This window comes from Manis pentadactyla, chromosome 4 (genome assembly GCF_030020395.1).
Source record: "Manis pentadactyla isolate mManPen7 chromosome 4, mManPen7.hap1, whole genome shotgun sequence".
Lineage (NCBI taxonomy): Eukaryota > Metazoa > Chordata > Mammalia > Pholidota > Manidae > Manis > Manis pentadactyla.
In genome coordinates, this window is record NC_080022.1 from 138,886,427 (window position 1) to 138,914,214 (window position 27,788).

The following is a 27,788-nucleotide window of genomic DNA, read 5'->3' on the forward strand; positions in this document are numbered from 1 at the left end:
GAGCATCTACACAATGTGTAAGGCTGTGTGCTGGATGAATCAGGCACAGTCCTTGTTCTCAAGGAGCTTCCAGTCCAGAGACTGAAAAGGCAGGCAAACAAATGCTGAGTACAAACCCTGAGAGAGGCTGCTAACCTATGCTGGGAAGAGAGGAGGACATAGGAAAGGGTTCCTGGCATTGAACCACGCCCTGAAAGGAGCTTGACAAGCAGGTAGTTAGGACTGAGGTCATGCAGGGCTTCACTGGACCTATTCTCAGGGTACTAGTGAGCCATGGAAGATTCCTAGGCAGAGTGGACTAGTTTGGCTGTGTTCCTGAAAGAGTGCTCTGGCTGCCAAGGGGAGAAAGACTAGTGAGAGGGGTGAGACTGGAGGCGGGAGGCCCATGAGGAGGCTGCTGCTGCAATCCAGGTACAAGCTGATGGTGGCTTAAGCTAAGGAGGGCAGAGAGGTGGGGAGAAGTGGGTATTTTCTAGGGATATTTAAGAGGCAGCATGGGCAGGGCTCTAGGATCGGCTGGTTGGGGCAGGAAAGGGGTAGACTAAGGTGACCTCCAGGCTTCTGGCTCCAGATTGAGACAGGGACACAAGAGGTCAGGTTTCGGAGAGTAACATGGGGCACTGTTTTGGGCAAGAGTGAGGTGAGGCGCTAGAGGATTCACAAGTGAAGAACTTAGCATAATTGAGAGTTGGCGAGCTCACCAGAGGAGAAGTGTGGGGCAGAGTTCCCAGCCACCGTGAAGGTCAGGACGTCCTGTTGAGTCCTCTCCATTTCCTCTGCCCCAGCTAGGCCATTCCTGCCATCTTCACCCAGGGCCCTTCCCCCAGAATGAATCCAGCTGCGACCCCAGCACCCGTCTCTCATACCCCACCCAGCAGAAGGCTAAGCTCCTGACTCTGCCATTCAAGGCCTTTCACCCTGGCCCTCGGCCTGGGTCTCGTCCCTCGTCGCCGATCTCGCATTGCCCTGCCTATAGTACGCACCTCGCCTCCTCCCCTCCCCCACGACCCTGGAGGGGTGCGCTTTTGCCCCAGCCAGACAGAGATGGACGGGAAAAAGACTTCTTTTGGCAAGCACCCGTATCCTCCAGGTTCCGCTAAGGGGTCCGGGCTGCGGCCTGGAGGGGTTCAGCGGACCCCAGACAGCACGCATCCGGGCGTGGGGGTGTGTGACAAGGCCCAGCTCCGCGGCTGGAGAAACGGCCCCTCCGAGGCAGCCCCCAGCCGCGGCCCCTCCAGCGCCGGGCGGGAGTCCCGGGCTCTGATTGGGCGGCGCTGGGGGAGCCGCGCGGACAGACCAATGAGCGCCGGCCGGGCGCGGCGGCGGGCGGGGAAGAGAGCGCAGCCTGGAGCCGCGGTGCCGGCGGGCTGAGCTCTGCGATCCTGGCCGGGGCGAGGCTGGCGGGCGGGGCGCGCGCCGCGGGAGCGAGCCTGAGCCTGGCCGCCCGCGGGGCTACGGAGACAGTCGCCGGGCACTGAGGTAGGGGTCGGCAGGAGGGAACCTGGGGCGAGGAGGGGTAGGTGGGACGAACGCCTGGACGTCTTCTCGGAGCCTGCGGGGGAGAGGAATGGTCTGCGAGGCCGTGTCTGTGAGGACAGCCGGGACCTTGTGTGGGGATCCTCCCGCTTCTGTCTGTGGGGTCGGGTCCTCGGAGTGTCTCCTGAGCATGCTTCTGACTGCGCCAGCAGCCGGGACCTCATCTGTGCGGGCGCCCGGCCATCTGCGTCTTTTCCCCAGCTCTAGTCTGCGGGACTGCGTCCATACCCGGCGCACTACCCACCCCCGACCCAGCCCCTGGTGGGAGGCCGTGTCTATGCGGAGTGGGCCCAGACGGGTGCACCCACGTGTGGACCTGTGCGGAGCGCTCCTCCCACACGGCCCTCCTCTGAGTCTTCCTTCAAGAGCTGGGGTGGGGGGGGAATGAATGGGACACATGTCGCGCGTGGCTTTAGCTGCGTAGCCCTCCCCAGGCTGGGGCGGGGGTGGAAGGGGGCGGTGAGGCGGGCGCTGCGGTTTCTGGGGCGAGATAGGCACCGACCTGGTGGCTCAGGGTGCACACGTGTACGGGGACCTGTGTGTGGTGTTTGGAGGCGGGTGTGCGTGTGTCACGTGGACACGGGAGTGTGCCTGTGTGTGTGTGTGTGAGGGGGGTGCATTACAGGATGGAGCGATATGTGAGGGCAGGTCACGCGGACATCGGCGTGTGCCTGTCGGGAGGGGTGTGTGTGTGTGTGTTACAGGGGTGTGTAGAGAAGGTTCTGCCCCAGGTGGCAAGACTGTGTGCCTCTCTGGGTGCATATGGGACTATATGTCAGCCAAGTGGGCCGGGGAGTAGGGAGGAGCTCACGGCTTGTGTCCTTGAGGGTGCACTGTCCCCCCTCCCCAAACCTTGGGACTTCACTAAGCACATACAGACCGAGCCCCCACTGTGTGTCTTGCACCCACAGATTCTCCCTTGTCCTTGGTCTCTCACTGCCAGTCCCCACAGCAGACAGAGATATGGGTTTAAACCTCATCCATCCAAGTCACTCCTCTGCTCAAACCCTCCTCTGGCTTTTGAGGCATCCTAATCTCTGTCCACAAAACCCCCCAATGCCAAGCCCTGAGTCCCAGCCAGGAAATGTCTCTTTGTCATCCACAGTTTGAACTTCCATCCTCTCTCCCCTGAAATCCATTCTTGGTGGTAGTGAAAAAGCTTAAATGCCATCTCCTCCAGGAAGCTGCCCCTCAGGTCAGAGACAGTGAATAACTGGGCCTTCTCATCCAGGTGTAACTCTGCTCGCCACTGGGTACCTCACACACGAACTCCCTACTGCAGCCACAGCCGTCTCCTTCCTCTTCCTCAGACAACGCTTGCTCACAGCCTTTGCAATTGCTGGTTCCTCTGCCCGAGATGCCCTTCCCAGATGTCCACACTGCATGCTCACTCACTTCCTTCAGATTGTTCTCAAATCCTGCATCAGAAAGGCCTTTCCTTGACCTCACTGTATAAAGAGTGTCCCCTATCCCCTCATTCTCAATACACAATTGTAGTTTTCTCCACAGCATGTACCCCATGACATATCATCTATCAATTACTGACTGGTTTCCTTGTTTGTTCTTGCCCCCACTAGAAATTAAACTCTATGAAAGCAGAAGCTTTGTCTTTTTGGCTCCCTGCTTATCTCCCAGCATCTAGCACAGTGCCTGGGCACACAGAGCAGGTGCTCAATAAAGATTTGTTGCATGAATGAGTAACTGGATTTGCATTCCAGGAGACCCCAGTCTGAGGTGAGTTCTGCTCTTCTATCCTCTGGATTTCCTGGAAGGCCAGATCTGGGAGCACTGTGACCGTATTTGCCTGTTAGAAATATTCCCTCTATCAAGTGGTGTGGTGGCTGGCACAGGGTGGGGGTGGGATGGGGGCCTGGAGGTGGGGAGACTGGTAGAAGTAGTGGGCAAGGGAAGCGGAGGTCTGAATCAGGACTTTTTAAGGGGTTCGGCTTGGTGACTTCACCCAGCAGTAGGGAGATCGGGGGGCTCCCAGAGGAGGAGATGGCAAAGCTGTCCTCTAGCAGTAGAGGAGAAGGAGGTGTGTTCTTGGTGGAAGGCACAGCTTGTACAAAGGCCTGGCAGCAGAACTGTGTCTGCAACTTGGGAAGCCACAAGCACCATGATGTGGCCAGAATGGAGAGTGAGTGTGGGGTGGGGGCACAAGGACAGGCAAAAGGCAGAAGCTGGGTATTAATGAGGCTCTGGGGGTTCTGGCCTGGGAGCATTGGGAGGGTGGTCCCCTGTAATGGGGACAAAGGAGGAAGACTAGACTTGGGGGAAAGGCTGAGTTTAATTTGGGCCCTGTTGGGTCTGAGCTGCCCACAAACATGGAAGGGAGGAGGCAGCTGACAGGAATGAGTTGGGCTAGAGGCACAGACTTGGTGTGGAGGACGAGGGGCAGCAGAGATGGAGGGTGAGGCCGGGAGACCCATCAGCCAAGCTGAGGATGCGCTGAGGGTTGCCGGGCTGGATCAGCCACAGAGCCTGCCTCAGTGCTTGGGGCCTCCCTGGGGATGATGGGAGGGGGGCGTCCTCACAGCAGGCGTCCTCAAGCATGACTTGGCACTAGACGCCTGGGCCTCCCTTGAGGGGACTGAGTCATCCCAGGCGGGGGCGGGAGCCTCGGAGGGCACCCGTTGCCAGGGCTGTCCAGGCACTTATCAGAAGCATAAACACGGCTCCTGGGAGACAGCCCTGAGATGCCAGGGCCCCCTTCTGTGTCTGGCCCACGGGGCTAGACCACCTCCTTGCAGCTTTTTCCTTCTGGCCAGCCGTCTGCTGGTCAGGGCCGTGTCCTCTGCCTCGATGGTCACTGGCCCTTGGCCCCTGGCCTACTGACCCTGAGTTCACAGCAGCCCTCTAGAACTTGGCGTAAGGTCTGCCTGTGGCTGAAGTCATCCAAGGTGGGGCAGCTTGAAGCAGCTTGGATGAGAGCAGGACCTGCCAGTCCTCTCCTGCTCTGAGCCTCCTCTGAGAGGGGCCCAGGTGGATGGGGCACGTCCTGGGGAGGCCAGGCCAAGATGGTATCTGCATCCCTTGAGAGTAGCCAGATACCTGGGGTGGGGAGCCTAGCATGAGTGGAGTAATGTGCCAGGCCATCCTGGAGCCAGGGGGCAGAGATGGGGTTGTACTTGGTACCTCAAGGCTCTCTGGTGGCTTCTAGACACAGACACATCCTAGCCCTACATCACTCAGGCACAAACTGCTCCTATGTCCACAGTTTCATCATTTCCTTCCATAGAGATGAGAGCTGGCAGGATGGTGGCCATCTGTCCAGTTCACATATGAGGAAACCGAGGCTCCAAGAGACTTAATAAATTGTTCAAGGCAACCCAGCCCCAATCTGGAGGACAGCGTTGAGGGAGCTTTTCCCAGTAAGAGGTCCTGAGTCTGGCCATACTTCGCTACAGGGCTAGGCTGGTTCCTGGGAGCCTCCCTATGCCGAGCATAGAAGTCCTTGCCCTACCTTGAGCCTGGGTCTCAGCCTATTTTGTTCTGTTTGCCCACGTGGCCCCTAGTTATCTGCTGAGTCAGTTTCGGCAAAGTGTTTCCCCAGGCCTCCCCTTGGGGAGGACCTTGAGAGAACCCTTGGATGAGCCCCCAGAGAGGGGTGGGGCTTGCCAAGGACACAGCCCAGCCCAGCTCAGCGGGCAGCCCTAGGCTGGTGGAAGTTCAAACTTGACCTTCTGGGATAAGGTTCCCATGGCCCCCAAGAGTTCCCCACCCCCATTCTGGAGCCCAAGTCCACAAAGACCTTAATGGACACGAACACATTTATCCACACGCATAGGCCACCTGGATAGATTTCTGTCTCCGTGCAGATGCGCTCCTCTGTGCAGATTCTCTTGCTCCAGAGACACGCTGTCACCCAGGCCCCCAAGCCCTACAACACATATTCTTTACCACGTGGACACAATCCCTCGCACACACAGCCTGGGGCGCCAGGCCTGGACACATTCAGGAACCTGGGGCCTCCCCTGCGCCTCCGCGCAGACGTGCTTAGTCACCTGAATTTGATCCAGGCCAGGAGGGAGGGTGGAGGGTGGAGGGCATGACGTCAGCCCTCACAGCCGCCTCCTGCCGCCCGCGCATCCATCTGGGCTACAGCATGTCCCAGGCAATCACAACTGCAGCCAGCACAACCCGCTTTTACGGGGCTTCCCTGGTGGCAGGCCCACTCTGAGCCCAGCGCGGGCAGTCGTTCACTCCTTTCTCCTCACTGACACCCAGGGAGGTGAGACTGCTGTTCACCTCGTTCTGCAGATAAGGAAAATCCAGGCCCAGAGGCGAAGTTACCTACCTGCAGGCTCACATCCAGGAGAGGATGGAGCCTGGCAGCCTGGCTTCTGAGCCTGGGCTTAAACCAGGTATTGGGGCCCCAGGTTGGATCAGGAAGACCTCTGACCCGACTTGCTGTGTGACCCTGGGCCCATCCCTGCCCCTTGCTGGGCCATGCTTTCCCCAGCTGAGAAGAAGGGGGAAGTGAGTTAAAGGAGGATGGCCTCTTGCTGAGCTAGCAGCCTTAGGGAAATTATATGCAAATTTTATGAGTGGGGCAGCCCTTGGGTTCCTTGCAACTCATTCCTGCTGTGGGCTTGTTGGGGTTCCCTCTCTGAGGCTGCTTTCCCATCTGTCTAATGGGGACAGGGCTGTAATAATCACTATGGCAACCACTCATTCATTCATCAAATATTTATGGAACTCCTACTATGTGCCAGGCACTGCTGCAGACACCAGTGGTCTTATGGAGACAAGGCAGAGAAGAACCCTAATCTATGGAGGTTATTCTGGTGGGAGGAAAAGGACCTATAAGGGGAAGGGGAAGGGCAGTAGAGGGGTCACCTTTGGGGAGGAGTGGGATGGGCAGGCCAGGCTTGGAGGGCTCCCTTCAGCCTTGGCTTCATCTGTCCTGCAAGTGGCCTCATTCTCAAAGCCTCCCTGATGCTCCAGTCCTATTCATCTCCCCCACCTCCTCCAGGGAGCCTTCCCTGATGTTCCAGCCCCATTCACTTCCCCCTCTCATCTCCAGGAAGGCCACCCTGATACTCCAGCCTGACTCACTTTCCTCACCTCCTTCAGAATGGACTCCCTGATGTGCCAGCCCTACTTGCCTTCCACACCCCCTCTGGGGAGGCTTCCCTGGTGCTCTAGCCTTACCACCCACTCCCTTACTACTGTAGGGCCAGTCCTATGTCCTTTCCTGTCACCAGTCTGGATTTCCTTCCCCCTTTCTTTCAACATCACCTCCACCTCCTCCAGGCTTCCCCTCATTCAAAACATTATGTGCCAGGCACAGGGGCCTGGACCATGCCCATACCCATAATTCACCTCCAAGCCTTGCTGTGGCCCTAGAGAATCTGGGAAGGTAATTTATCCATAGCACAGAAGCTCAGAGTTAGGAAGGCCTGCCTAGGGCCCCGCAGGTTGGCAGGCAGGACTGGAACCCAGCCCATGCTCTTCTGTGGTCAGTGGACTCCACCGAGCGTTGCCTCTTAAACACCTGTCAAAGCAAGGTGATGGGGCACAAGGAGTGTCCTGGGTTCTTAAAGTTGTTTTGTTAGGACAAAAGAAGTTACCGCCTGACAGGAAGGGCAGACAGTCAGGAGTCCACTCACTTCCTTCTGAGAAGATGCTGAGTCTGGGCCAGGAATTGGGAGGGGCATCAGCTGGGAAAGGGCCAAGCTCAGCCTGGGGTCAGCCCCGGGTTTGGTCCAAGGGGAAGGCGGGGCTGGAGGTTGGAGGCTGGTTTGGGGTTCAAGCTGGGCCTGGTTTGGGGCTCGGAATGCATTAAGTCCGGGGTGAGTGAAAGGCCAGGCCACAGGGAGCATCTCCGCCTGAGCAGCTATGCCCAACGTTCTGGCCACACAAATAAACTGAAAGTAAAAACCAAGAGAAGTAAGAAAGGACCTTTCAGTTCAGTGAGTCTTTTGGCAGCCACCAAAGCAGCAGCCTCTCCCCTGATGGGTCCTGCCCTGGGCTCCCCGGTGCTCTAGCCTTACCACCTACTCCCTCACTCCTCTAGGACCCATCCCATGTCTCTTCCGGTCACCAGTCTGGATTTTCTTCCTCCTTCCTTTCAACATCAGCTCCGCCACCTCCAGGCTTCCCCACATTCAACACACTATGTGCATGTTCATAAGAAAGGTTCATAAGAAATTCAAATGGAAATTCAGGATACTATGTTCATGGACCCGGCTGGGGCAGGGAAGGAAGTAATGAAAGACTTGCCCTGTGGCTCTGGAGAGGCCTTTCTGGAGGAGGTGAGAGTGGGTGAGAGAGGCTGGAGCCCCAGGGAAGTCTTCCTGACAGCAGTGAGAGGGTTTGGTGTAGGGGGCTGGAACATCAGGGAGGCCTCCCTGGAGGAGGTGAGTGGGCCTAGAGTATCAGGGAGGCCTCTGCATTACAAGTGCCAGCTCAGCTTCCAGGCAACAGTGTTGGAATGCTCTGTTGTCAAGGGTTGGGCTGGTGAGTCACCAGACTGCTGGATGGGGGCCTGAACTGACCCTAGACTGTTTGTCCCAGGGCTGCTGGGCCTCCAGTCTTCTGCCCATGTCTGTTTGTCCTGATACTGAACATCAGATTTGTCCTGCTTCTCTGTGAATCCAGCAAGGCATTGTTGTGATGGTGTCTATTTTACAGATGGGGATACTGAGGTCTGTGGGGCTGGTGTGCAGCAAAGCCAGATGAGTCCCTGGAATTTGTTCAGTTAGTGGGGACAGACCTGAGTTTAGATGCTGGCAACCCAGGCAGAGGGAACTGACAGGACAAAGGCATAGAAGTGGGACCAGCAGGCTCGTGGCTGCAACAGCAGAGGGGCCTGGAAATCTGACCTCCTTGCTTTGTGGCCAGGACTGAAGCCTTCTCTGCCTTCTTTTCTCAGGTTCCTAAGAAGGCTGCAGAGAGGACCCACTTGACTGCGGTGATGGAGCGGGGCCCAGCGGTTTGCTGCCAGGACCCTCGCACAGAGTTGGTGGAGCGAGTGGCAGCCATTGATGTGGCCCACTTGGAGGAGGCTGATGGTGGCCCAGAGCCTTCCAGGAATGGTGTGGACCCTCCGCCACGGGCCAGAGCTGCCTCCGTGATCCCTGGTGGGGTTTCAGGACCCGCCCTAGTCCGGCCCAGCCTCTCAGCTAGGAAGTTCTCCTTGCAGGAGCGGCCAGCAGGAAGCTGCCTGGAGGCCCAGGCTGGGCCTTATGCCACAGGGCCTGCTAGCCACATCTCCCCGCGGGCTTGGCGGAGGCCCACCATCGAGTCCCACCGCGTGGCTATCTCTGACGCAGAGGTTGGTGGGGCACAGCTAGGGGGTGCTCATGAGCTTTGCAGTGTCCTCAGTGAAGCCCCTTTCCTGCTTCTGTCCCTGCCACCCCACTGGCTAGTCTTTGCATTGCACACCCCCAGAGCTGAGGAGCTTGCTACCTACAATGTGGCCTCTTCCCACACAGGTAGCACCATTTGAGCCAATCCCTGCCTCCTAAGTCCTCCTCATTCCCTCCTCCAGTCCAGGCCTCAGAAGTAGGCCACTGCCTTGTCCCCCAAGAAGTCATTCTAGAGGTTTGAAGATAGATGTGTGTCCTCCACCCCCTGTGTCTTCCTCAGCCTGAGCCCCTGGTCTCTAATCCTGCCTCTAGTCTCCTCTGACACAGAAGTTGCTGGCATGCTTCCAGCCTCTGGCTCTGTCCTTGCCACTTAGATCTGAAAGGGAACCTAGTACAAGCAGTTTATAGATCTCATAGGCTGAGTTTTGTATGCCTGAGCCAGGGCTCTGGCTCTTCTCCCCAAGCCTCTCTTCATCTTTCTTGTCCATACAATCTAGGCCTCACATTCAGCTGCTTCTAGAAATCCTTGCTCATGGGTTTCTCACAGATTCGGGCCTCCCAGACTCCAGCACCCAGGCAGAAATTAATTCATTTTTCCTTCACCACTTCCTAGGAAGCAAAGCATAGCCATGACTCACCATTTGTGCTTTCAAACATTATCCAAGGTCTCTTGTCTCTTTTAGTGGCATTGGCACCACTGAGCTACCCTGTGCACACTTGAAAGTTTGATAAGACCTGGGGTCTGGGACTAAGGAACCTGGGGCCAAGATTGGGCCCTGAACAGACTCTTGGGGTGGGATTCATGCTGCTGCCTCTGGATCAAGCTTTACCTGATGCTCCCTCTTTACCCCCAGGACTGTGTGCAGCTGAACCAGTACAAGCTGCAGAGTGAGATTGGCAAGGTAGGACTGGGCAGGCAAGAGCAGTGGAGCCTTCTCTCTTGGGGCTTTGTGGAGATAGCCTCTGCTTGGCATGGTCCCTTCTCCTCTAGGGATGTGGAACACAGCCTGGAAGTGAGGGTATTGTCCTTGGAAATATCTAGCGTGGGGTGGGAGATAACTCCCCATTTTCTAACTCCTCAGTTTTTGGTGGAAGACAGAGACTGGGGGAGCATGGAGCTGCATTGAACCAGGTGGGGCCTTTACCAAGGCACAGGAGTCCCCTCCCTGTCCATGTGAAATTTGTGCCCACTGGTGGCCAGCTGGTAGGGACTAGTGCTGGAGCTGTGCAGGCTCCTCATTTCCTGAGCTAGTCCTGGGGGAGGTTGCCTTGTCCAGGCACGGCTGACCAGTGCCTACCTGCAGGGTGCCTACGGCGTGGTGAGGCTGGCCTACAACGAAAGTGAAGACCGGCACTATGTGAGTCTGGGGATAGGAGGGATGTGTTGCCCAACTAGGGTAGAACCCTGAGGGTGGGCAGTAGCTGTGCTGGGAAGACAGAGGACAAGGCTGCTTCTGAATGGATGGGGCTCCCTCCCCCAGGGGCATACAAAGGGGGTGAGTCTCTTGACCCTAGGAATATGCAAGCTGAGGCTGGACATCTCTGAGGGGAGAGGTCCAGAAAGGCTTGTGGGGGGAATAGGGGTAAAGCCGAGGCTCAGATAATGGCCACCTCCTCACCCAGCTTAAGCACAGCCAGGCTGTACCCTCAGTGTTGGTAGCAGGTGCCCAGTGTGCCTTTCTAGACCTCAATCCACATGTAACCAGCTTGTTCTGGCCCCTGGGGACTACACACAGGTGACATTTCCATCCGTCCTTCCTCAGGCAATGAAAGTTCTTTCCAAAAAGAAGTTACTGAAGCAATACGGCTTTCCACGTATGTATCTATCGGGTCCTGTGCTTGGGAGTCCTGGTCTGGGGACAGAAGAGGCTGACACCTGGGTTCCTAGCTTGATTTATTAGAACTAGGTGTAGAGGTGGGGACAGCACAAGCAAAAGCCCAGTTGGGTTGGCAGGTTGGGGTCAAGACCATGGCCTTACAGGATTCTTGGTTGAGGCTGCTTGCAGGGTCATGGTGAGGCCCAGCCTCCTGCAGCTTGACTCCTCTGCCTGGTCACAGGTCGTCCTCCCCCAAGAGGGCCCCAGGCTACCCAGGGAGGACCAGCCAAGCAGCTGCTGCCCCTGGAGCGGGTGTACCAGGAGATCGCCATCCTGAAGAAGCTGGACCATGTGAATGTGGTCAAGCTGATTGAGGTAGGAGGCAGGGGTGAGTGGGTGGGAACCCGGGCCCGAGGCCTGTAGAGCAGCCTCCAGTGCTGGGAGCACTTAGCACAGACCCAGGATCCCACCGAGGGAACAATGTGCCTGCGGCCTCCAAGGGCAGAACCAGACGTGGGGTGGAGGCTACAGGCAGGCTTTAGGGGTCTGTCCAGGCTGGTCTGGGATGTTCCCAGGGTCTCACTGAGGGTGATGGGCTACCCCATAGGCAGGAAGTGAACCCCCAATCTTGGCAGGAGAGGAGAAGGGTTGGATGTCACTTGGTGTGCCAGGGTTGGGGGTCAGTGATTTCTGAGGCCTCACCTGTCTGGTGCTTACACAGGTCCTGCTCCATTGTCTCGGGTGACTACATAGTACACGGGGGTCTTGGGGATGACAAGGTTGAGGAGACCTAGGACCCCCACCCCATGCCTCCTCAAGCCCTACTCTCATATCTGCTTTCTCTGACCAGGTCCTGGATGACCCAGCTGAGGACAATCTCTATTTGGGTGAGTGACCTAGCTCATCTCCAAAGCAGCTTACCTGGGGTCGTCCAAGGCTCCCTGAGGGCTCATGGCCTCCAAATGGGCCTTGTGAATGCACTGACTTCCTGGGCCAAGGGGGAAAAGCCCTGGATTCCCTTGCGCAGCCCTGCTGATCCAGGCTCGGAATATCCAGTTAGATTCAACAAGTATTCCCAGGTCCCCACTCCACTGATTGGAGAGACAGTGGATCAGGAAGATGAAGGAAGCAGGCTATGTGATGTGAGTTCCCAGAACCTGTCTGATAGCTCTGTGCCTCAGTTTCCCCACCTGTAAAATGGGGGATAATCATGGTATCTACCCCATAGGGTTGATGTGAGGAGTAAATGAGTTATTAAGTGCAAGACATGTTAGCTATTGTTGTTACTAATATTAATGTTGTGGTTATTATTTAAGTTTGTGGTACCTGATTCATGGCTAGGCTTAGAGGCTGTTAGGAAATGGAGCAGAAAGAACACTGGCTGAGGAGTTAGAGGCCAAGGCTTTAGTTTCCACTCCCTTTCCTACTTGCTTATCTGCTATGACCTTTAGGAAAATTTCTGCCCCTTCTCTGACCCTCAGTTATTAACCTATCCCCATGAAAGGGGTTCATACTGAATCAGATGAGACAGGTCCACGGTAGACACCACTCTCACCCATTTACCTCCTCTGGTACCCTGGGACCCTTGTCCCTCCCTCAAGTACGCCTGGATGCCTGCCCCCTCTCCCGCCTTTCAGAATGGGGAGAGACCTGCTTTGACAGTCTGGCTACACCTTACCTACTTTTCTTTTCTTTTCTTTCAGTGTTTGACCTCCTGAGAAAGGGGTGAGTTCCCCATCCCAATCAGGCAGGTCAAGTCTAATCCAGGCCTTCCTTTCCCTCCCCATGTCCCCAGGACTAGGTCAGCTACTCTAGGAGAAAGCAGAGGCCCAGGCCCCACCTTTGAGGAGAAATAAGGGATTAAAAGGGTGATTTTTTTAAAGGCTAGTGAGCCTCTGGAAAAGGTGGGTTTTGAGCCAGGCCTTGAAGAACTGGAAAGGAAATATTGATGGAGGAGAGGGAGAAAAAAAGGTGTTTCTCAAGCAACAAGTGGAGAAGTAGAACTCTTCCCTGTATTCAAATCACAAAGAGTTCTTTCAGCTTTACAAGTTTGTGAGCTGGGTAGGTGGGACTCCCTATGCTCCCATTTACAAGAGGGGAAGCTGAGGTTCAGAGGGGTAAGTGGCTTGCTCAAGGTCACACAGCAAGTCACTGATAAGACCTAGAGCTCTAACTCATGTCTGCCTTATTTAGCCTCCTCAGGGTATTTGCAAAGCAGCAGACATTGAGTAGTGAGCATGGGCCTGGTGGACAGGAGGCCTTGAGTACAGGCTGCGGCTTGTCTCTGTGTAGGGGGGTGGGTTTCCTAAACACCTGTCTGAGGAGTGTTTAGGAAGATTCAGGGACTTTCAAACGTTTTTGACCTCCATTCAAAGTAAGAAATGTAAATTTTACCTTGCTGTCCATATCTGTAACTGAAACCAAGATTTTACAAAACAGTACATATCCTTACTACATATGATACACTCTGATATATTCTACTTCATCAGGAAAACAAGGTAGTAGCCACCCACTAAATTGATGTCATAACCCTTTATTGGGTCCAGTCCTACGGTTTGTAAAACACAGCTCTACATGGCATCTTTGCAACAGTTTGATTATAGATAATAAGGTACTTAGAAGGAATGCTATGCCAATCAGAAATTAAGATAATTTGAAATTATAATGATTGTAAAGGGATATTTGTGTCCATGTGTGTTTTTAAAATGTCATTATGGGAGAAAAAGCTAATTCCTTGGGTTCTGGGGACCTGTTTGAGCATAGAGGGCACCCGGGAGGTCCCGAGGGACCTAGTGGCCCAGTCCCTGTCCCCCTTCACCTGCCGCTTTACTCATCCTGATTTGGCTGAACACTCCAACCCCCTTCTGCCCCCTAGGCCGGTAATGGAGGTGCCCTGTGACAAGCCCTTTCCGGAGGAGCAAGCTCGCCTCTACCTGAGGGACATCATTCTGGGCCTTGAGTACTGTGAGTGAGGGGATGCTTCCCTAGAAAGGACTGGATCCTGGGGAGAGGACACAGAGCCGGGGGCGGAGCCCAGGCTGAGCAGGCCCTGAGCAGTTCCTGTCAGTGCTGACCTGCCAATCAGCTTCAGATGCGGGGCGGGCTTGGGCCTGTGGGTGGGCTCAACACCTGCTGAACGGGAAGGGGAGGCGGTCGGGCCTGAGCCTGCTGCTCTGGGGTATGCGGGCACTACCACATTGGTCTGCGCCTTCCATGTTCAGTCTCTCTCCTCTGCTGAGTTCTTAGCCAAGCTTAGCCTCTCCACAGGGCCTCAAGAGATGTGGGAAGGTAGAGATTTATGTCCAGCTTCTTGAGCGCCTGCCCTGTCATGCAGTCTGTCGGTGGGGGCAGGGCGGGTTTACTGTGAGGGGCCCTACGGTGATGAGAGCTTAGGGAGAAGGAGTTAGCCTCTATCTCTGGAATTCGTTTATTCACTCATTTAGTCATTTCACTCATTTATGAGTACCTACTAAGTGCTGGCCAGGGGCAGAGAGGTGACAAAAGACCCAGATGTGACCTCAAGGATCTCACAGCCTAGTAGGAGGGGCAGGAACCTAAGCAGGCAGATGATACAGTGCAGTGCCTGCCAAGACTGGGGAGGCACGGGGCTGTCAGAGTGCCAAGGGGCTGGAGAGGCTTCCTGGAGGAGGCAGCCACTTGTGACTGGGGTCCTGAAGGATGAGTAGGAGTTTGTTGGCCAGGCTTGAGGGATGGATGAGAGAGAGTATGCTAGGCAGAGAGGACTGCATGGCATAGGCACAGAGGGAAGTGGGTATGTACATCCCTGGCCAGATGAGAGCAGGTAGGGGGTTCTGGGCAGTGGTCCCCCAGGCCAGCGCTCAAGCTGCCTCTTTCTGCAGTGCACTTCAACTAGATTGAGAAGTTCAATCTAGTTGAAGCTTGGGGGTGGGAGATGTGAAAAATAGTTCTTGAAATACTGTTTGGGCCTCACCATGAAGGCTGGGAATACCTCTACTTAGGACTTCCATGATTTCATCCTGTCAGCATTGTGTATACCTCTGAGGGCTGTGAGCTGGGGAGGGACTTGGTAGGCTTTGCGTCTTAGAAAGCTCTGTCTGGCAACTGTGTAGTGGCTGTATAAAGGGTGAGAGGTGGCCAGCTGGTTAGGGAGGAGGCTGTTTCTATAGCCCAAGTGACAGATGGTGAGGCCTGGATTAGGGCAGGGGCAGAAGGGAGGAGACATGAGGGAAGTAGGATGGCCAGACCAGGTGACTGATTAGTCACGGGGAGGAGGGGGACCCCAGACACTGAAGGTTCTGACCTGGTTTGGAAAGCAGGGGTGGTGCCCATCTCTGTAAAATCTTAGCTTGGTTTTTCAGGAGTATATGCTTTCCCTGGGGGAATTGGGTGAGGACCCAGCTGTAAGACAGCAGCCAGGACTGTCTATGTCATTGGAGCCACTCCAGTGCCCTCAGATTAATATTCTCTTTGTACCTGTGGGAAACAGAGAGGGGACTTAGAGGTATAGGAAGGGGCCCTTTCACCCTAGGTGTGGCTAGTGGCAGGCACAGCCCTGTGCCACCTTGACCTCCACCCCCTTCCTGTCTTGGGCTTGTTGTCTCTCATCTTTTACCATCCCCCAAAATAAGCTAATCGCATCTGGCTCCTGGGTCAAGACCAGCTGATCATGGTGAAGGGCTTCCCAGAGTGGACTGGTTAGCCCTAGGGGCTGGACAGGCAGAGGATTCTGATCCCAAGAAAGGAGAGTTGAGGCTTCCGGGGAAAGCTCTGTGGTTGGGGAGCCCAGGCAGATCCTTGCAGGTGGGACAGGTGCAGCAGTACAGGTGTGAAGCAGTTGGATCTGGAGTCTGTCTTAGAGGTTGAGCCCGGAGGACTGGCTGATAAATTATATGTGGGGTCTGAGAGAGAGAGGAGTTGGGGATAATCCCCTGGTTTTTGGGCTGAACAACTGGTAACATGCCATTAACCAGGTGGGGAAGACTAGAGGAGCAGCAGGGGTACTGTGTTTTATTTGTTTAAGGTGGGGCTGGGTTTTTGGGGGGAGAATTGCAGATAGAGGAATCAAGTTCTGAATTAGACGTGTTGTTGAGAAATATTGAGATATGTTTTGAGATGTCTACTGGATATCCACATGGATAAAGAGCCTGGAGTTCAGGGGAGAGGCCAGGGTTTAAGATAAGAGTTTGAAACCACTTTCCGTGGTCTATACACAGCCCTGAGCCTCTGCAGCCTGATGGGTGTGTGTCAAATCCCTGTGTGTGCCTAGCACGTGGCATCCAGTCACTATAGGACCACTGGGTGTGTTGTGAGTGTTGTGGGACACTCCCTGTGCCCCCGGCCTTCTCTCCTCCTCTCCCCTTGCTTCCCCTCTGCCCTTTCCATCATCCATCCTCTCCAACATCCTGGAGTCCATTGGCCCAGGGGAAGGTACTTGCTGAGGGGGAAGCCCGTAAGTGGATGTCTGGGGCGGGTCGTGCCTTCTCTTGGCCGGGACATCTCTAGCCTTCTCAGCCTGAGCAGCCTGTTTCTTCCCAGCAGTGTCAGACCTGAAGCCGGGTGAGCTCCCAGACTACTAGAGAAGGCCCACCCTTACTCCAGGCATGTTCAGTCCAGCCATTCTGAGGCCCGGGATGCCCTCCCTCTCTGAAATCCTTCAGCCAAGCGTCCTTAGGGTAGAGGCAGTACCTCTGCAGGAAACTCCACAATCCCATCCTAAGTCCGAGGAACAGGAACATCTTTGACCAGGTTTATGGTGGGCATGGAGGGACTGTGGAAAGACTTTGATGGGCTTTGGATCTGCAGACAGCACTCACATGGGAGGGCCAGAGATGGCCTGTGGAGAACCCCCTCCCCCAATTTCCTCTGCCCTCCGTACTCAGCAGAGGGTGCCTTGATTGCCATGCAGAGAGTGCTGACTCAGAGTCCAGAGACTCGTGAGAGTCCAGTCCTGGCTCGGCTGCTAACAGCCAGGGCTGGCCCCGGGCTCTTCGCTGCAGTGGGGCAGAGGGCACTGCAGTCCTCTCCCGAGGTCCTCGTGAGATGAGTGTGGCCGTGGGCTGGGATGTCCCAACTCCTTCTCACCTGGAGCTAGAGATGGACCTCCCTGGCCAGACGAGGGCGGGTGGGGGGTTCTGGGCAGCAGCCCCCCAGGCCGGCACTCAAGCTGCCTCTTTCTGCAGTGCACTTCCAGAAGATCATCCACAGGGACATCAAGCCGTCCAACCTGCTCCTGGGGGATGACGGGCATGTGAAGATTGCCGACTTCGGCGTCAGCAACCAGTTTGAGGGGAATGATGCTCGGCTGTCCAGCACAGCAGGGACCCCAGCGTTCATGGCCCCGGAGGCCATTTCTGATTCCGGCCAGAGTTTCAGCGGGAAGGTGGCTTCCAGAGCCTGGGCCGGGTGGGGTTTAGGTGGAGGGGTGGGTTAGCTTGCCGCAGGGCCTTGTTCCCAGCCTGCAGGTGCCAGGGCCCTTGGGTCTTGGGAGTGAACACTGAACATGGTCTGCTCCTTCATGTTTGCCTCTTCCTAGAGTCCAACAACCCATCCAACTTTGGCCTCATCTCATTTTCCAGCAAAATGACCCCTGGCTATTTCCTGCCAGTTGCTGTGTGCTGAGTTCTGGGCTGGGCTGTGAAACAGTTAGAGGTGCCCTTCTGGAGATGGTGAAGAGGGCAGGAGAGCTCATGTCTGAGGGAGTTGGAGGCTCCCCTCAGACTTCTGGGACGTGGCAGGGTTTGAATTAGGCCTTGAAGAATAGGGAGGATCTGAGCAGGAGGTGGAGCCAGAGAACTGAGGGGCCCAGGGTGGGGGGCATGGTGGGGCTGGGCAGAGGTCAGAAGGCCTGGGAGTTCGGGCTTTCTCCTAAATGGCAGAGGCAGTGCACAGAGCTTTCTGAGCAGGGCTGCAATTTGGTGTGTTTGGCCATCCCATGGTGGCCCTGCTATGGAGGCAATGGTGGAGAGGCATTTGGACACGAGTGTGGGGGTGGAGCTCAAGAGACAGGTCAGGGAAGTAGATGGGGATTTTTTATTTTTCACTTTTAATTTTGGTATAATTCAAGATCTACAGAAAAAAAATTGCAAGAATAATACAAAAAAACTCCCATGTATCCTTTTACCCAGATTCACCAACTATCAGCATTTTGTCCCATGTGCCTCTTCACCATCTCTCCCTTTATTTATTTATATGTATGCATGTTCCATGTTTCTGAACTATTTGAGAGTTAGGTCGGAGGCATTATCTCCCTCCATCACTAAATATTAGTGGATGTTTTCTAAGCACAAGGACATTTTCTTACATGACCTCAGCACAGTGATCAGAATGAGGAAACTTATCATCAGTAAAAGACTGTTATCTAATTGACCTAATTCAGATTTCATCTGTGGTACCGACATGGTCCTCCAGTGCCTTTTCTTTTTCTGATCCAGGGTCCCATCCAGGGGCAGCCGCTGCATTCCCTTGTCACATCTCTTTGGGGTTCTTTAATCTGGCAGAGTTCCTTGGCCTTCCTCTCTCTGTCTTTTCCAACCTTGACATTTTTGAGAACAGGCCTGTTACTTGGTAAAATGATGTCAGTTTGCATCTGTCTAGTGTTCTCTGGATTCAGATGAGGCATCTGTGGCAGGAATATGTAGGTAGAACTTTGAGAATCACTTACATAAGAGAGATACCAGGATACCAGGAGAGGAGGTGTGGTTCCAGAAGGGGAAAACGTAACAAGAACCCACAGTAGAACCCAGAGTGGTGGGGGTGCATGACGAATTATGGCCTTGGCAGGGGCAGAGGCTGTTTTGGGTGTCAGAATGAAGGCAGATGGATGGTGGCTTCTCCTGTAGGTCATTAGGAAAGGGATGATGGGCTGGTTTCTCAAGGATAAGGTCAATACACACCATCATTTCTGGGAACATCTTTATCATGAGTATAGTGAATACCACCCTGTAGATGAGGGAAATTTTGTACCTGTTAAGTTGGAAATGTATCTAGTTTGAGCCTGTTTCAAGGAGATGTGGAATCGCTGAAGGGTAGGGGCCCTGTTCTGGTCAACTCTGGGTCCCCAGTGCTCAGCACAGGGTCAGGCATGGAGCAAGTGCCTGGGAGTGTTTGTTGAGTGAATGTGTGACTGAGGAAGGAGGTTCTCTCCCATAACCCACAAGAGCTGGGTGGGCAAGGGGTGTCAGTTCCTTTTGGGAAGTGACGTGAGCTGTTTCTTTCTAGGCATTGGATGTGTGGGCCACTGGGGTCACGTTGTACTGCTTTGTCTATGGACAGGTGAGTGCGGGGTGGGCTGGCACAGCTGGGGCAGGCCCAGACCCCTGGCACCATGGGCTGGGCTTAGCTGAACCAGGATGAAGGACAGGAGCAGGCCCTTTTTTGTGTGTAAAGGAACTTTGAAAGAGCCCATCTGGCTCAGAGAAAACTGAGGGAAAAGAGTTTTTTTTTCTCTGTTTTTCTCTTGTTCCTTGGGAGGGGATTCATGTGAAGGAATCCTGGGACAGCAGACACCCCGAGGGGACACATAGATGGTGGTGTTACCACTTCTCCAGCCAGAGTGCTCCCTGTCCTTCCGTCCCTTGATGCCATTCATTCATTTATACATTCACTCATTCATTCGCCCTTGACTCCTGCTCTGGGCCTTGGGGACACCCAGCACCGATGTGGCCAAGATCCCTGTCTGCAGTTGCTCCCCTTCCAGTGACCCCACTGAGGGGCAGGAGGGAATCTCAGTGAACATGTTCCTGGGAGTGGAGGCCTTCTTGCAGATGGCTGTGATGCTGGAGGGTACACCTGGCCTCACAGTCCCCTCAGTGACTCATTCGGTCAGTCAGTGCTCGTTGAATATCCACTGTGTGCCAGGCCCTGAACAAGTAGATGGGGCCCCTCCCATCTAATGGGGAGCCCAGAGCTATCCCTAAATCCTGGCCCCACCAAGAGATGGACTTGTCCCCCAGGGTGTCGGGGCCCTGGGCCTGCATGCTCTGTCTGCTTCTCCATCCTGCAGTGCCCGTTCATAGACGATTACATCCTGGCCCTGCACAGGAAGATCAAGAACGAGGATGTGGTGTTTCCCAAGGAGTGAGTTGTCCACCAAGGGTCTCCCCCTACCCCGGGAGGCGTGTCTGAGTTCATCAACAGTTTTTGTCCTTCGAAGGCCCCACCCCAGCCTGCAGGTCTGGAGGTGGGGTGCTGTTCCCTGGGAGGGGCCCCTGAGCAGATGAGGGGCCAGAATGTAGAGCGGGGTCTCAGAGACACGTGGGTGGGATCTCACCCTCCAAATGGAACTTTGAGGCCAGAAGTCAAGCAGGGGTGACTCACAGGCACACATTCACTCTGTTCCTTCACTGACGGCCTCCTTGGGGCCTGGGGTACCAATCCCACACCCACCCTGGACTCATGGGAAACCTCTGCCTTCCTCCCACAGGGTAGGGGGGCTTGAAGATGCCAGTGTGTCCCCCACCCCCATTTTGCAGATGGAAAAGGGGAGGCTGCAGAGGAGAGTCATCAGCGGGTCTGGGGTTTGAAGCCACTCCTCTCTCCCGGCCCCTTCCTTTGTGACTGAGGTCTCTGGGCCCAGAGGGACTGTTCGGAGAGGCCTCCCTGCTCCTCCACGGTTCTGATTATGGTGTTGGTACCATGGCTCCTCAGAGCACTTCTGCCCTCTGTTCAAAGTCCTTGACAGGTCAGAGGCCAACCTGGGAGTCACCCTCAGTGCCTCCTGCTCCCTCACGCCCACTTCCTGTCTGGTCCCCAAGCCCTGCTGAGTCCCCCTCTTATCTGTATCTTGGCTCCATTGCCATGGGTGCTCCTGCCTAGTTCAGGCCTCAGCCTCCTCCAGCCCCACCCTCTGGTCTCCCTGCTGCCAGCCTCCCTCCAGTCCAGTCACCGCATTCAGGCCAGGATGATCCTGATAAAGCACAACATATCTCACTGGATCTCGCACTCAAGGTTTTCCTAAGGCTTCCCAAAGTCCGCAGGAAGAGGCCACACCCTGGCCCTGGCATTCAGGGACCTCTGGGTTCTTCTGCCACATCACCGCCCTCCCTGACAGCACTAGCCAACTGGATTCCGTCCCTCTTGCTGCCTCCAGGCCTTTCCTCCTGCTCCAACCCCTGCTAGGACTCTCTCCCCAGCCCAGGAGTTTTAAAGGGGATTAGTGTCTAGGACAGCAGAGGGAAGAAAGGTCAGTAGTCCCAAGAGTGGCTTCCTTCTTAGAGGGATGGGCGCCCCAAGAATGTTGGTAGCAAAGAAGCCTGGACTTTGGGCAGAGACAGTCCAGCTGATGTGGGGCTGAGAGTTCTGTCCCCTCATCCAGTCTCGTCCCTGCCCTCACTTTCCTGGGTAGCAGTGCGCCAACCCTCTAGCCTCTCTGGGCCTTGCTTTCCTCTGTCAAATGAGAATCTCCCGGCCACCTCCAGGCAGAGGAGAGGATTCGATAGGGAGTGGGAGTGGGGACCCCTAGTGGCTCATGAGGTGACTGCAGGTTTTCCTCACCATCTCTGCTACCTGAGGGTGCTGGTTCCCCTGGAACTCTGTGATTGTTGTCTCTGCTTGGTCAGGAAAGAAGGATAGCCATATACTTGTTCTGGGACTCTTTCCTTCTGCCCTGACACCCAGGGGGTATCCCTCCTGCCCTCTGAGAAATGAGGGTCGGGTGGGCTTGCCCTGGTATGCGGGGTGGGGATGGAGAGAGGTGAGGGAAAAGGACTTCATCAATGGTCTCTCCTTCATCTTCTTCCCCCGACCCCTTTAGGCCGAAGGTCAGCGAGGAGCTCAAGGATCTCATCCTGAAGATGCTTGACAAGAATCCTGAAATGAGAATTGGGGTGCCGGATATCAAGGTTGGGGAGCCAGGGGTCTTGGGCTGGGCTGGGCTGGTCCACAGCAAACAGACCTCAGTTCTCCATAGGACACATGTGTACTGGGTTCAGGTGTGTGGGCTTTGGACTCTCTCGAGGTGATTGCTGGTGGGATGCCTGTGGTCCCTTGCTGACTGGGAGTCTGTCTGCTTGCCTGTGGCGCTGAGCCCTCCCTGCCCTCCCAACAGTTGCATCCTTGGGTGACCAAGAATGGGGAGGAGCCCCTTCCCTCGGAGGAGGAGCACTGTAGTGTGGTGGAGGTGACTGAGGAGGAGGTGAAGAACTCAGTGAAGCTCATCCCCAGCTGGACCACGGTGGTAAGGGGGTGAGGGGCAGAGGCCCCCTTGTCTTGGTAGAGCCTGGGGAGGGCTTGGCTGTTGCCTGAGAATTGCTCTGTGCTGGACCCTGTTGGGGGACAGAGGGGAGCCTGGTCAGCCAGCCCAGATGCTGGAGGCTGGTGGGGAAAGAGGTCAAACTATTTAATTACTCAGCCTTAGGGTAGGAACACCAGAGGCTTGGAGAGGGAAGTGCATGATTTAAAGGAACATACTGCCCTCATTGAGTGTTTGGGAGAAGCATTTCCTCCCTCCCTCACATTTACCAAATGTCTGCTGTTTCCCGGGCACTGTACTGAGTGCCCAGGGCATGTCAGTGAGAAGGCTGAGGAAGCCTTTGAATTGGAGAGGCAGGCCCAGAGCCCCTGGCGTCAGTCAGGCACACTGTGTACTCCCTCCCCTTTGCACCCACGGTGTGCTTTTTCTCATCTTTGCCTTGACATCCTCCAAGTTAACTTGGAAGTTATTCGTGTAGTCCCTGATGGCCATTGGGTTTTTGGGAACTCCAAGAGCCATGGCCTGCCTTGCTCTGAGGTGTCATGGCGAGTCAGGGTCAGCACAAGGCCAGGAGAAAGCGTGCAGCTGGTGCCAGTGGTGGGATGGGGCCTGTGCATGTCAGCTTTCCCTGCCAGCTTCAGGCTCAGCTGGCAGCTGGCCCCAGTCCCGCCCGTCCCTGTGCTCTCCAGCACTCCGGGGCTCTGTGGGTCCCTGGAGCCTGTTAGTTTCCATGCATCTCTGCAGCCATTTCCCTCATGTTGGCCCACCATCTCTCTCCTAAACCACTGGAATAGCCTCCCAGGCTGTCCCCTACTTCCACTCTCACCCCCCCTGTAGTTAATGCTCAGCTTGGCAGCCAGGGTGGTCCCAGTGACTGAGCGTGCACTTCTCAGTTCAGCCCCTGCTCGCTCAGATTCCCACCTCATCACTCAGAGTAAGAGCCAAGCCTTGCCTACCCTGAAAGACCCCACACAGTCCACCTGCTCCCATTTCCCCTGCCAGTCTCCCTGCCCCTCTATTCATGGGACTCCAGCCATGTGCCATGCCAACTGCTGCCCCCGGAGCCTTTGAAGTTTTCTTCTTTCCACCTGAGAAGCTCATGCCCAGACACCCTCAGGGCTTGCTTCCTCTCTCCTTTCAGGTCTTTACTCCAAAGTCACCTTCTCAGTGAGAAGCAAGCCTTCCCTGGCCCCTCATCTAAACTCCAACCTCCTCTTTATCCCTTTCTCCTTTCCTTGTTTTATTTTTTCCCTCCCTTAGCCCTTAACCACTGACCGACATACTATATATTTTCCTGGTTTGTCTTATTAATAACCTGTCCCCACAACTAGAGCATAAGCTCCATGAGGGTAAGCATTTTTGCCTCAGTGTGGTCCTGTGCCTGGAATCGTGTCTGGCATATAGTAGGCGCTCAATAGTTACTGATGGGGTGAATGAAAGAATGAAAAGAACAAGTGGAGGCAGCGGCGCTATGCGTGGTGTGTGAGTTTGTGTATGTGTGGGCGGGGCATGGAACTGTCCTCACTGAGGAGGAGGGAAAAGTCAGCCAGGGTGCGGCGGCCAAGCCCCCCTCCCTGCCTCCCCCAGCCATCCTGCCTGCCTTAGCATGAAGGCGAATTCTTAATTGCACTTCCCGTTCCCTCACGATAAAGCCCCCCGCCCCACGTATAGCCTGGCCAGTGCAGACCCTTTGTGGACCCAACCCAGCAGCTGCCGCCTTAGGGAGCCAGCATGGAAGCGACCCGTGTGTCCAGGAGCCTGGGGCCTGTGTTCCTCACGCTGACATGTCCTCTGCAGATCCTGGTTAAGTCCATGCTGAGAAAGCGTTCCTTTGGGAACCCGTTTGAGCCCCAGGTGCGGAGGGAGGAGCGGTCCCTGTCTACTCCGGGAAACTTCCTTCCGTAAGTAGAGCGGGGTGAGGCCTGTAGGGCGCTCCCTGGGGTGGGGTGGGGTGGGGGCTATGGCACACCTTCCCGACTCTCACTGTCACCGGGCTGTGCAGGCTGCGCCCGAAGCCTGGGCACTCAGGTCTTAGAACAGGGCCCCGTTTGCGCTTGTTCTCAGCCTAGTACAGCCTGGTAGAGGTCTGCGGACAGGCCTCATGTCTGCTCCTTGTAGAACTTGTCTGTGGAGGCGGGGAGCTGACTCTTCTGCTGAGTCTTCCTGGCCTGGCAGAGCATTAGCTGCTCTCCTGGAGGCCCATGCCGCCTCCCACCGTTGCTGAGGCCGTGTGCTCAGTCAGCACTTTGTGAATGCTTGTCCAGCAAGTATGAGTGGACAAGCTGGCTGACTGGGCCAGGGAAGAGGAACTCGCATTTGCTGAACCAGGCATGTGCATTTACCTCCTTCTAGAAGAGGTCAAAAAAGTGGTTCCCCAAACCTCTGTGAGCCTCATCTGGAGCTTTTCCACCTTCTTCCATGAAAATAAAAGTCAGTTTGGGATGCCAAAAAGGTCTGCTGGAGTTTGTGCCCAGACCTATAGTGAAAGTGGTGAGGGGGTCCAGAATGTGGGCCTGGGACACTGATGGCCTCCCTCTGGCCTGGGAAAGGAGTTGTTCCCCGGACCCGTTCCTGAGAGGGGAGTGCCAGACACTGCCCAGGAGCAGTTTCACTTGTGCCATCCAGGGGCCCGGGTGTTGGTTGTGCATGAGACCACCCTCTTGTAAATGAGCAGGCTCATCAGGTCCCTTCATAGTAGACAAGCTGGTGTCTGCTCCCTCCAGAGGTTGCTTGCATGGAGGGATGCCCATTTACCAACCTCTTGCTCCATCCCTGATAATCTTCCTGGCCAGTGGGGGGTGAGGGGTGGGGTCTAGGAGAGGCCTGGACTGTAATGGACTTATCTCTGGTTCCCTGTCTCTTTAGTAAGGTGGCCAGGGTTCCTCTAGGTCTGCAGGCCTCAATGCTGGAAGTGGGCTTGTTGTAGGGGATCACATGTCTAGCATTCAAACAGAGCCACTTTTGAGGTGAAAGAGGAAGTATTGCCAATTATCCCAGGAAAACAGGCTTAGCCAGGGCCCTGACAGCAAACCTGGACATCTGGTCACTCCAGCTTAGTGCCTGTGATTCAGGGCCCCCAAGTGCTGGGACAGGCCAGTCACAGCCTAAGACACAGCCAGCTCCTAGTGCATGCCTGGCACTGGCTAACACAACTGAGCAGGACCATCATTATCCTTTTCTGGATGTCTTAGTGGGGAGACAGGCCAGTTGCCTCATCTGGACTGTGAGAGGATTGGGCTTTAATACTCTCCAGCTATAACATTCTATAATTCTGCGATTCAAGTTTAATTTTGAAAAGTAGGTTTTACCTCATCATAGACTTTCAACATTTGTCCCTGATAGACTGTTTTTCATGCTTTGGGATAATTGATGAAACTCTATAGTTAAAGGGATTGTTCCTTTTAAAAGATACTAAAACCCATTCGTTGGTCATTTAGAAAGAAAGGTCTTGCAGTAAAAATCAGACACGGCATTTGTTGAATATGTGACAGAATCCCAAGACTGATAGGCAGACTCTGTCCAATCTATGAACAAGGCAATGAAAATGCAAAATTGAAGTGCCTCTTGCCCAGGACCGTGGTGCTGATCTAGGCCAACATAGAAGGCCTGTGACCTGGCTGCTGCTCGAGGATGCAGGGAAGGCAGCTGAGTCAGATCGTGAGCAGCTCCAGGAGTCAGGCTGGGAAGTCTCCACTTGACCTCTGGGCAGTAGGGAGCCACACAGGGTTATGGACCAAGACTGGGGTCGGGAGACCAGCAAGGGGTCATGATGCAGGGGGCTGAGACTGAGGCGAGCTCGGGGAAGTGGGAGAGAGGGGATTGGAGAGGCTGTGGATGGAGGGGATTGTGGATTGTGACGGATGTGAATGCCTGTGGAGCACATGAGAGTGTCCTCCTGAAAGCATGTTCTGATCTCTGAGCTACCTCTGCTCCTGGTGTCCCCTGAACAGGAAAGACGGGTGTGGCGAAGCGGGCAAGACCCCAGAGCTCCCTGGCGTCCGAGAAGACGAGGCTGCATCCTGAGCGCCTGCATGCACCCAGGGCTGCCCAGCAGCACGCCCATCCTGCACTTCCAAAGGCCCACTGCCCCCGTGCCGACAGTCACCCCTGCAGGCAGGGGGCTGGGAACTGGGCCCCCCTCCCTGCCCCCAGCCCTCTGTCGTGCTGCATGACTTCTGTGCGCGTGTCCAGGGACAGGAGTGGAATGTGTGTCCTCTGGGTTTGGGGACAGCGCTCCCACAAGGCCTTTCTCCTCGTCCTCGCTCTCCCTTCCAGGACCCATCCTGTGGGGAAGGGAGGTACCTGTGGTGCCTTAGAAACCCCATCGAGCTAGCAAGGCCCAGGGGCAGGAGGCAGGACACCAGGGTGGCAGGTAGTGGCCTGGCTTACCACCACTGCAGAGACCTCCCATGGGGGGCTGGGCAGGCCTGGCTCTGCTGCTGCACACACAAGGCAGTGTTCCCTGCCCACCCCAGGCAGGTGCTGCCAGAGCTCTTTTCTACCAAGAACACTAACATGGAGGCTCTGCCCTTGATAGGTAATTCTGGGCCTCACTGAGGCAGGGCCAGTATTGGAGAATTCAGATTCCTTTTTTGTTGTCTTTTACTTTTGTTTTTAACTCGGGAGGGGGGTTGCACAGCCCTGCTTGGGAACATCTGATGAGCTCTCCTACGGCTTTGGGTGGTTCCCAGCACAGCCCAGCAACATTTGACAGCCAAGAGAACTGGACTAACCTTTTAGGATTGCATTTCACACTTGGCATTGTCTGGAGGATGGACTAAACTAAAGCTCTGAGCAGAAGCCTGAACCAGGGGCATTATATCTTCCCTGCCCACCTCCCTCCCTCCCTTCATGGCTTCCCAGAACCTGCAGAAGAGGCACAAGGGGCCAACATTGACTAAGGGCCCTGGACTCACAGGGCAGTGGCCTCGCAGACACTGAAGTAGCAGGAATTCCAGAATCTACACTGGCCTACCCGTCTGGCCTCAGAAGCTGCCCTCACATTCCTATGATGAAGGACAAGCTGCCCAGGTTAGAGGCAGTGCTAGAAACGGAACCCTCATGGGATGTGCCTTTGGCAGGTGGCCACGGAGAGGTGGGCCTTCCGCCACTGCCTCACCCTCAGGACCGTCGCCATTCGGCCTGCTCAGAGCTGGAGTGCTGGGGCAGACTTCTTCTTCCTCTGCCTCTGGGACCCGGCTGGCTGGCGTGGTGTTTACTGACCGAGTGCTTGAGATTGAGCCTGTAGAGGAAAATAAAGCAGGACTCAGATACCTCCTCTGAAAACATGGGCCAAACAAGAATTTCAGTCACCTGCGTGGGTTCTAATTGCAGGAGGACTTGTACTGGGAAGGGAAGCTGGGCTGGAGGAGTGCCCGCCTCCCATACATCTCTGTGCCTGTGGGTGTACATCGCGCCTGCACGCACACGCATGTGCGTGCCCATCTGCTGCACGCAGCACACTCGCATGTCTTGCACTGGCACGTGCATCTGTAATATAGTTTCTTTGTCTATTTAAGGCTATGAGCAGAATGTGGCCCATTATTAATGGGTCTACATTTCTCCCTGGCTCCTCTGCACTAAAGCATTATAAGCCAGGGCTTAAAAAGTAATTCAGTACTGTTTTTAAGAACACTTTTATAGAGTTCATGGGAGGCTAATCACAGATCTGCAAGTTTTTCTCGAGCATCCCTGAACTGGGGTCTGGAGGGTGGGGGTTTCAGGGGGCTACATCTATTGGACCTGCCCTAGCAAAGCTCAAAAGGTGGGTCTGGTTTCATTTCTCCTTTCAGAGTCCAGATGGGGTGCTCACCCCATCATTGAGGGTTTTGGTTGGCATCATTGATTTCTAGTGTAGCACAAGTGATGAACAAACTCCACAAGAGTGTTTTAGAAATTAACTTCCCAGGAAGTGAGTTCAAAATAATAAAAGCCCTTTCTTGAGTTAAAAAA

At 55.2% G+C, this 27,788-nt stretch overlaps 1 protein-coding gene across 9 annotated transcripts; it reads left to right on the top strand.

The window, feature by feature from the left end:
• The first annotated feature begins 1,332 nt into the window (after nucleotides 1-1,332).
• Nucleotides 1,333-27,788, top strand: CAMKK1 (calcium/calmodulin dependent protein kinase kinase 1). 9 transcript variants are annotated; one of them, XM_057501024.1, is made up of 18 exons: nucleotides 1,354-1,479; nucleotides 2,642-2,731; nucleotides 8,414-8,576; nucleotides 8,684-8,815; nucleotides 9,704-9,751; nucleotides 10,154-10,207; nucleotides 10,613-10,664; nucleotides 10,908-11,041; nucleotides 11,517-11,553; nucleotides 12,370-12,391; nucleotides 13,542-13,630; nucleotides 16,828-17,027; nucleotides 18,866-18,919; nucleotides 19,650-19,723; nucleotides 21,399-21,486; nucleotides 21,693-21,821; nucleotides 23,634-23,737; nucleotides 23,955-25,777. In XM_057501024.1, the coding sequence occupies exons 3-18, from the start codon at nucleotides 8,526-8,528 to the stop codon at nucleotides 24,058-24,060; spliced, it is 1,374 nt and encodes a 457-aa protein (XP_057357007.1). In that variant the 5' UTR covers nucleotides 1,354-1,479; nucleotides 2,642-2,731; nucleotides 8,414-8,525; the 3' UTR covers nucleotides 24,061-25,777. The 9 variants fall into 9 exon arrangements, 8 of the variants coding, with proteins under 8 accessions (XP_036743118.2, XP_036743095.2, XP_036743109.2 ...); XR_008997193.1 differs by lacking the exons at nucleotides 2,642-2,731; nucleotides 23,955-25,777 and adding exons at nucleotides 25,787-26,208; nucleotides 26,700-27,788 and having other exon boundaries at nucleotides 1,333-1,479; nucleotides 8,414-8,815; XM_036887223.2 differs by lacking the exons at nucleotides 2,642-2,731; nucleotides 23,955-25,777 and adding exons at nucleotides 26,112-26,208; nucleotides 26,700-27,788 and having other exon boundaries at nucleotides 1,333-1,479; nucleotides 8,414-8,815.

Coding starts and splice junctions, on each gene's coding strand:
- CAMKK1 (XM_036887174.2), top strand. CDS start 8,456: ATGGAGCGGGGCCCAGCGGTTTGCTGCCAGGACCCTCGCACAGAGTTG. Junction 11,554..12,369: donor TGAGGACAATCTCTATTTGG/GTGAGTGACCTA, acceptor CTTTTCTTTCAG/TGTTTGACCTCCTGAGAAAG. Junction 23,738..23,954: donor ACTCCGGGAAACTTCCTTCC/GTAAGTAGAGCG, acceptor TGCTCCTTGTAG/AACTTGTCTGTGGAGGCGGG.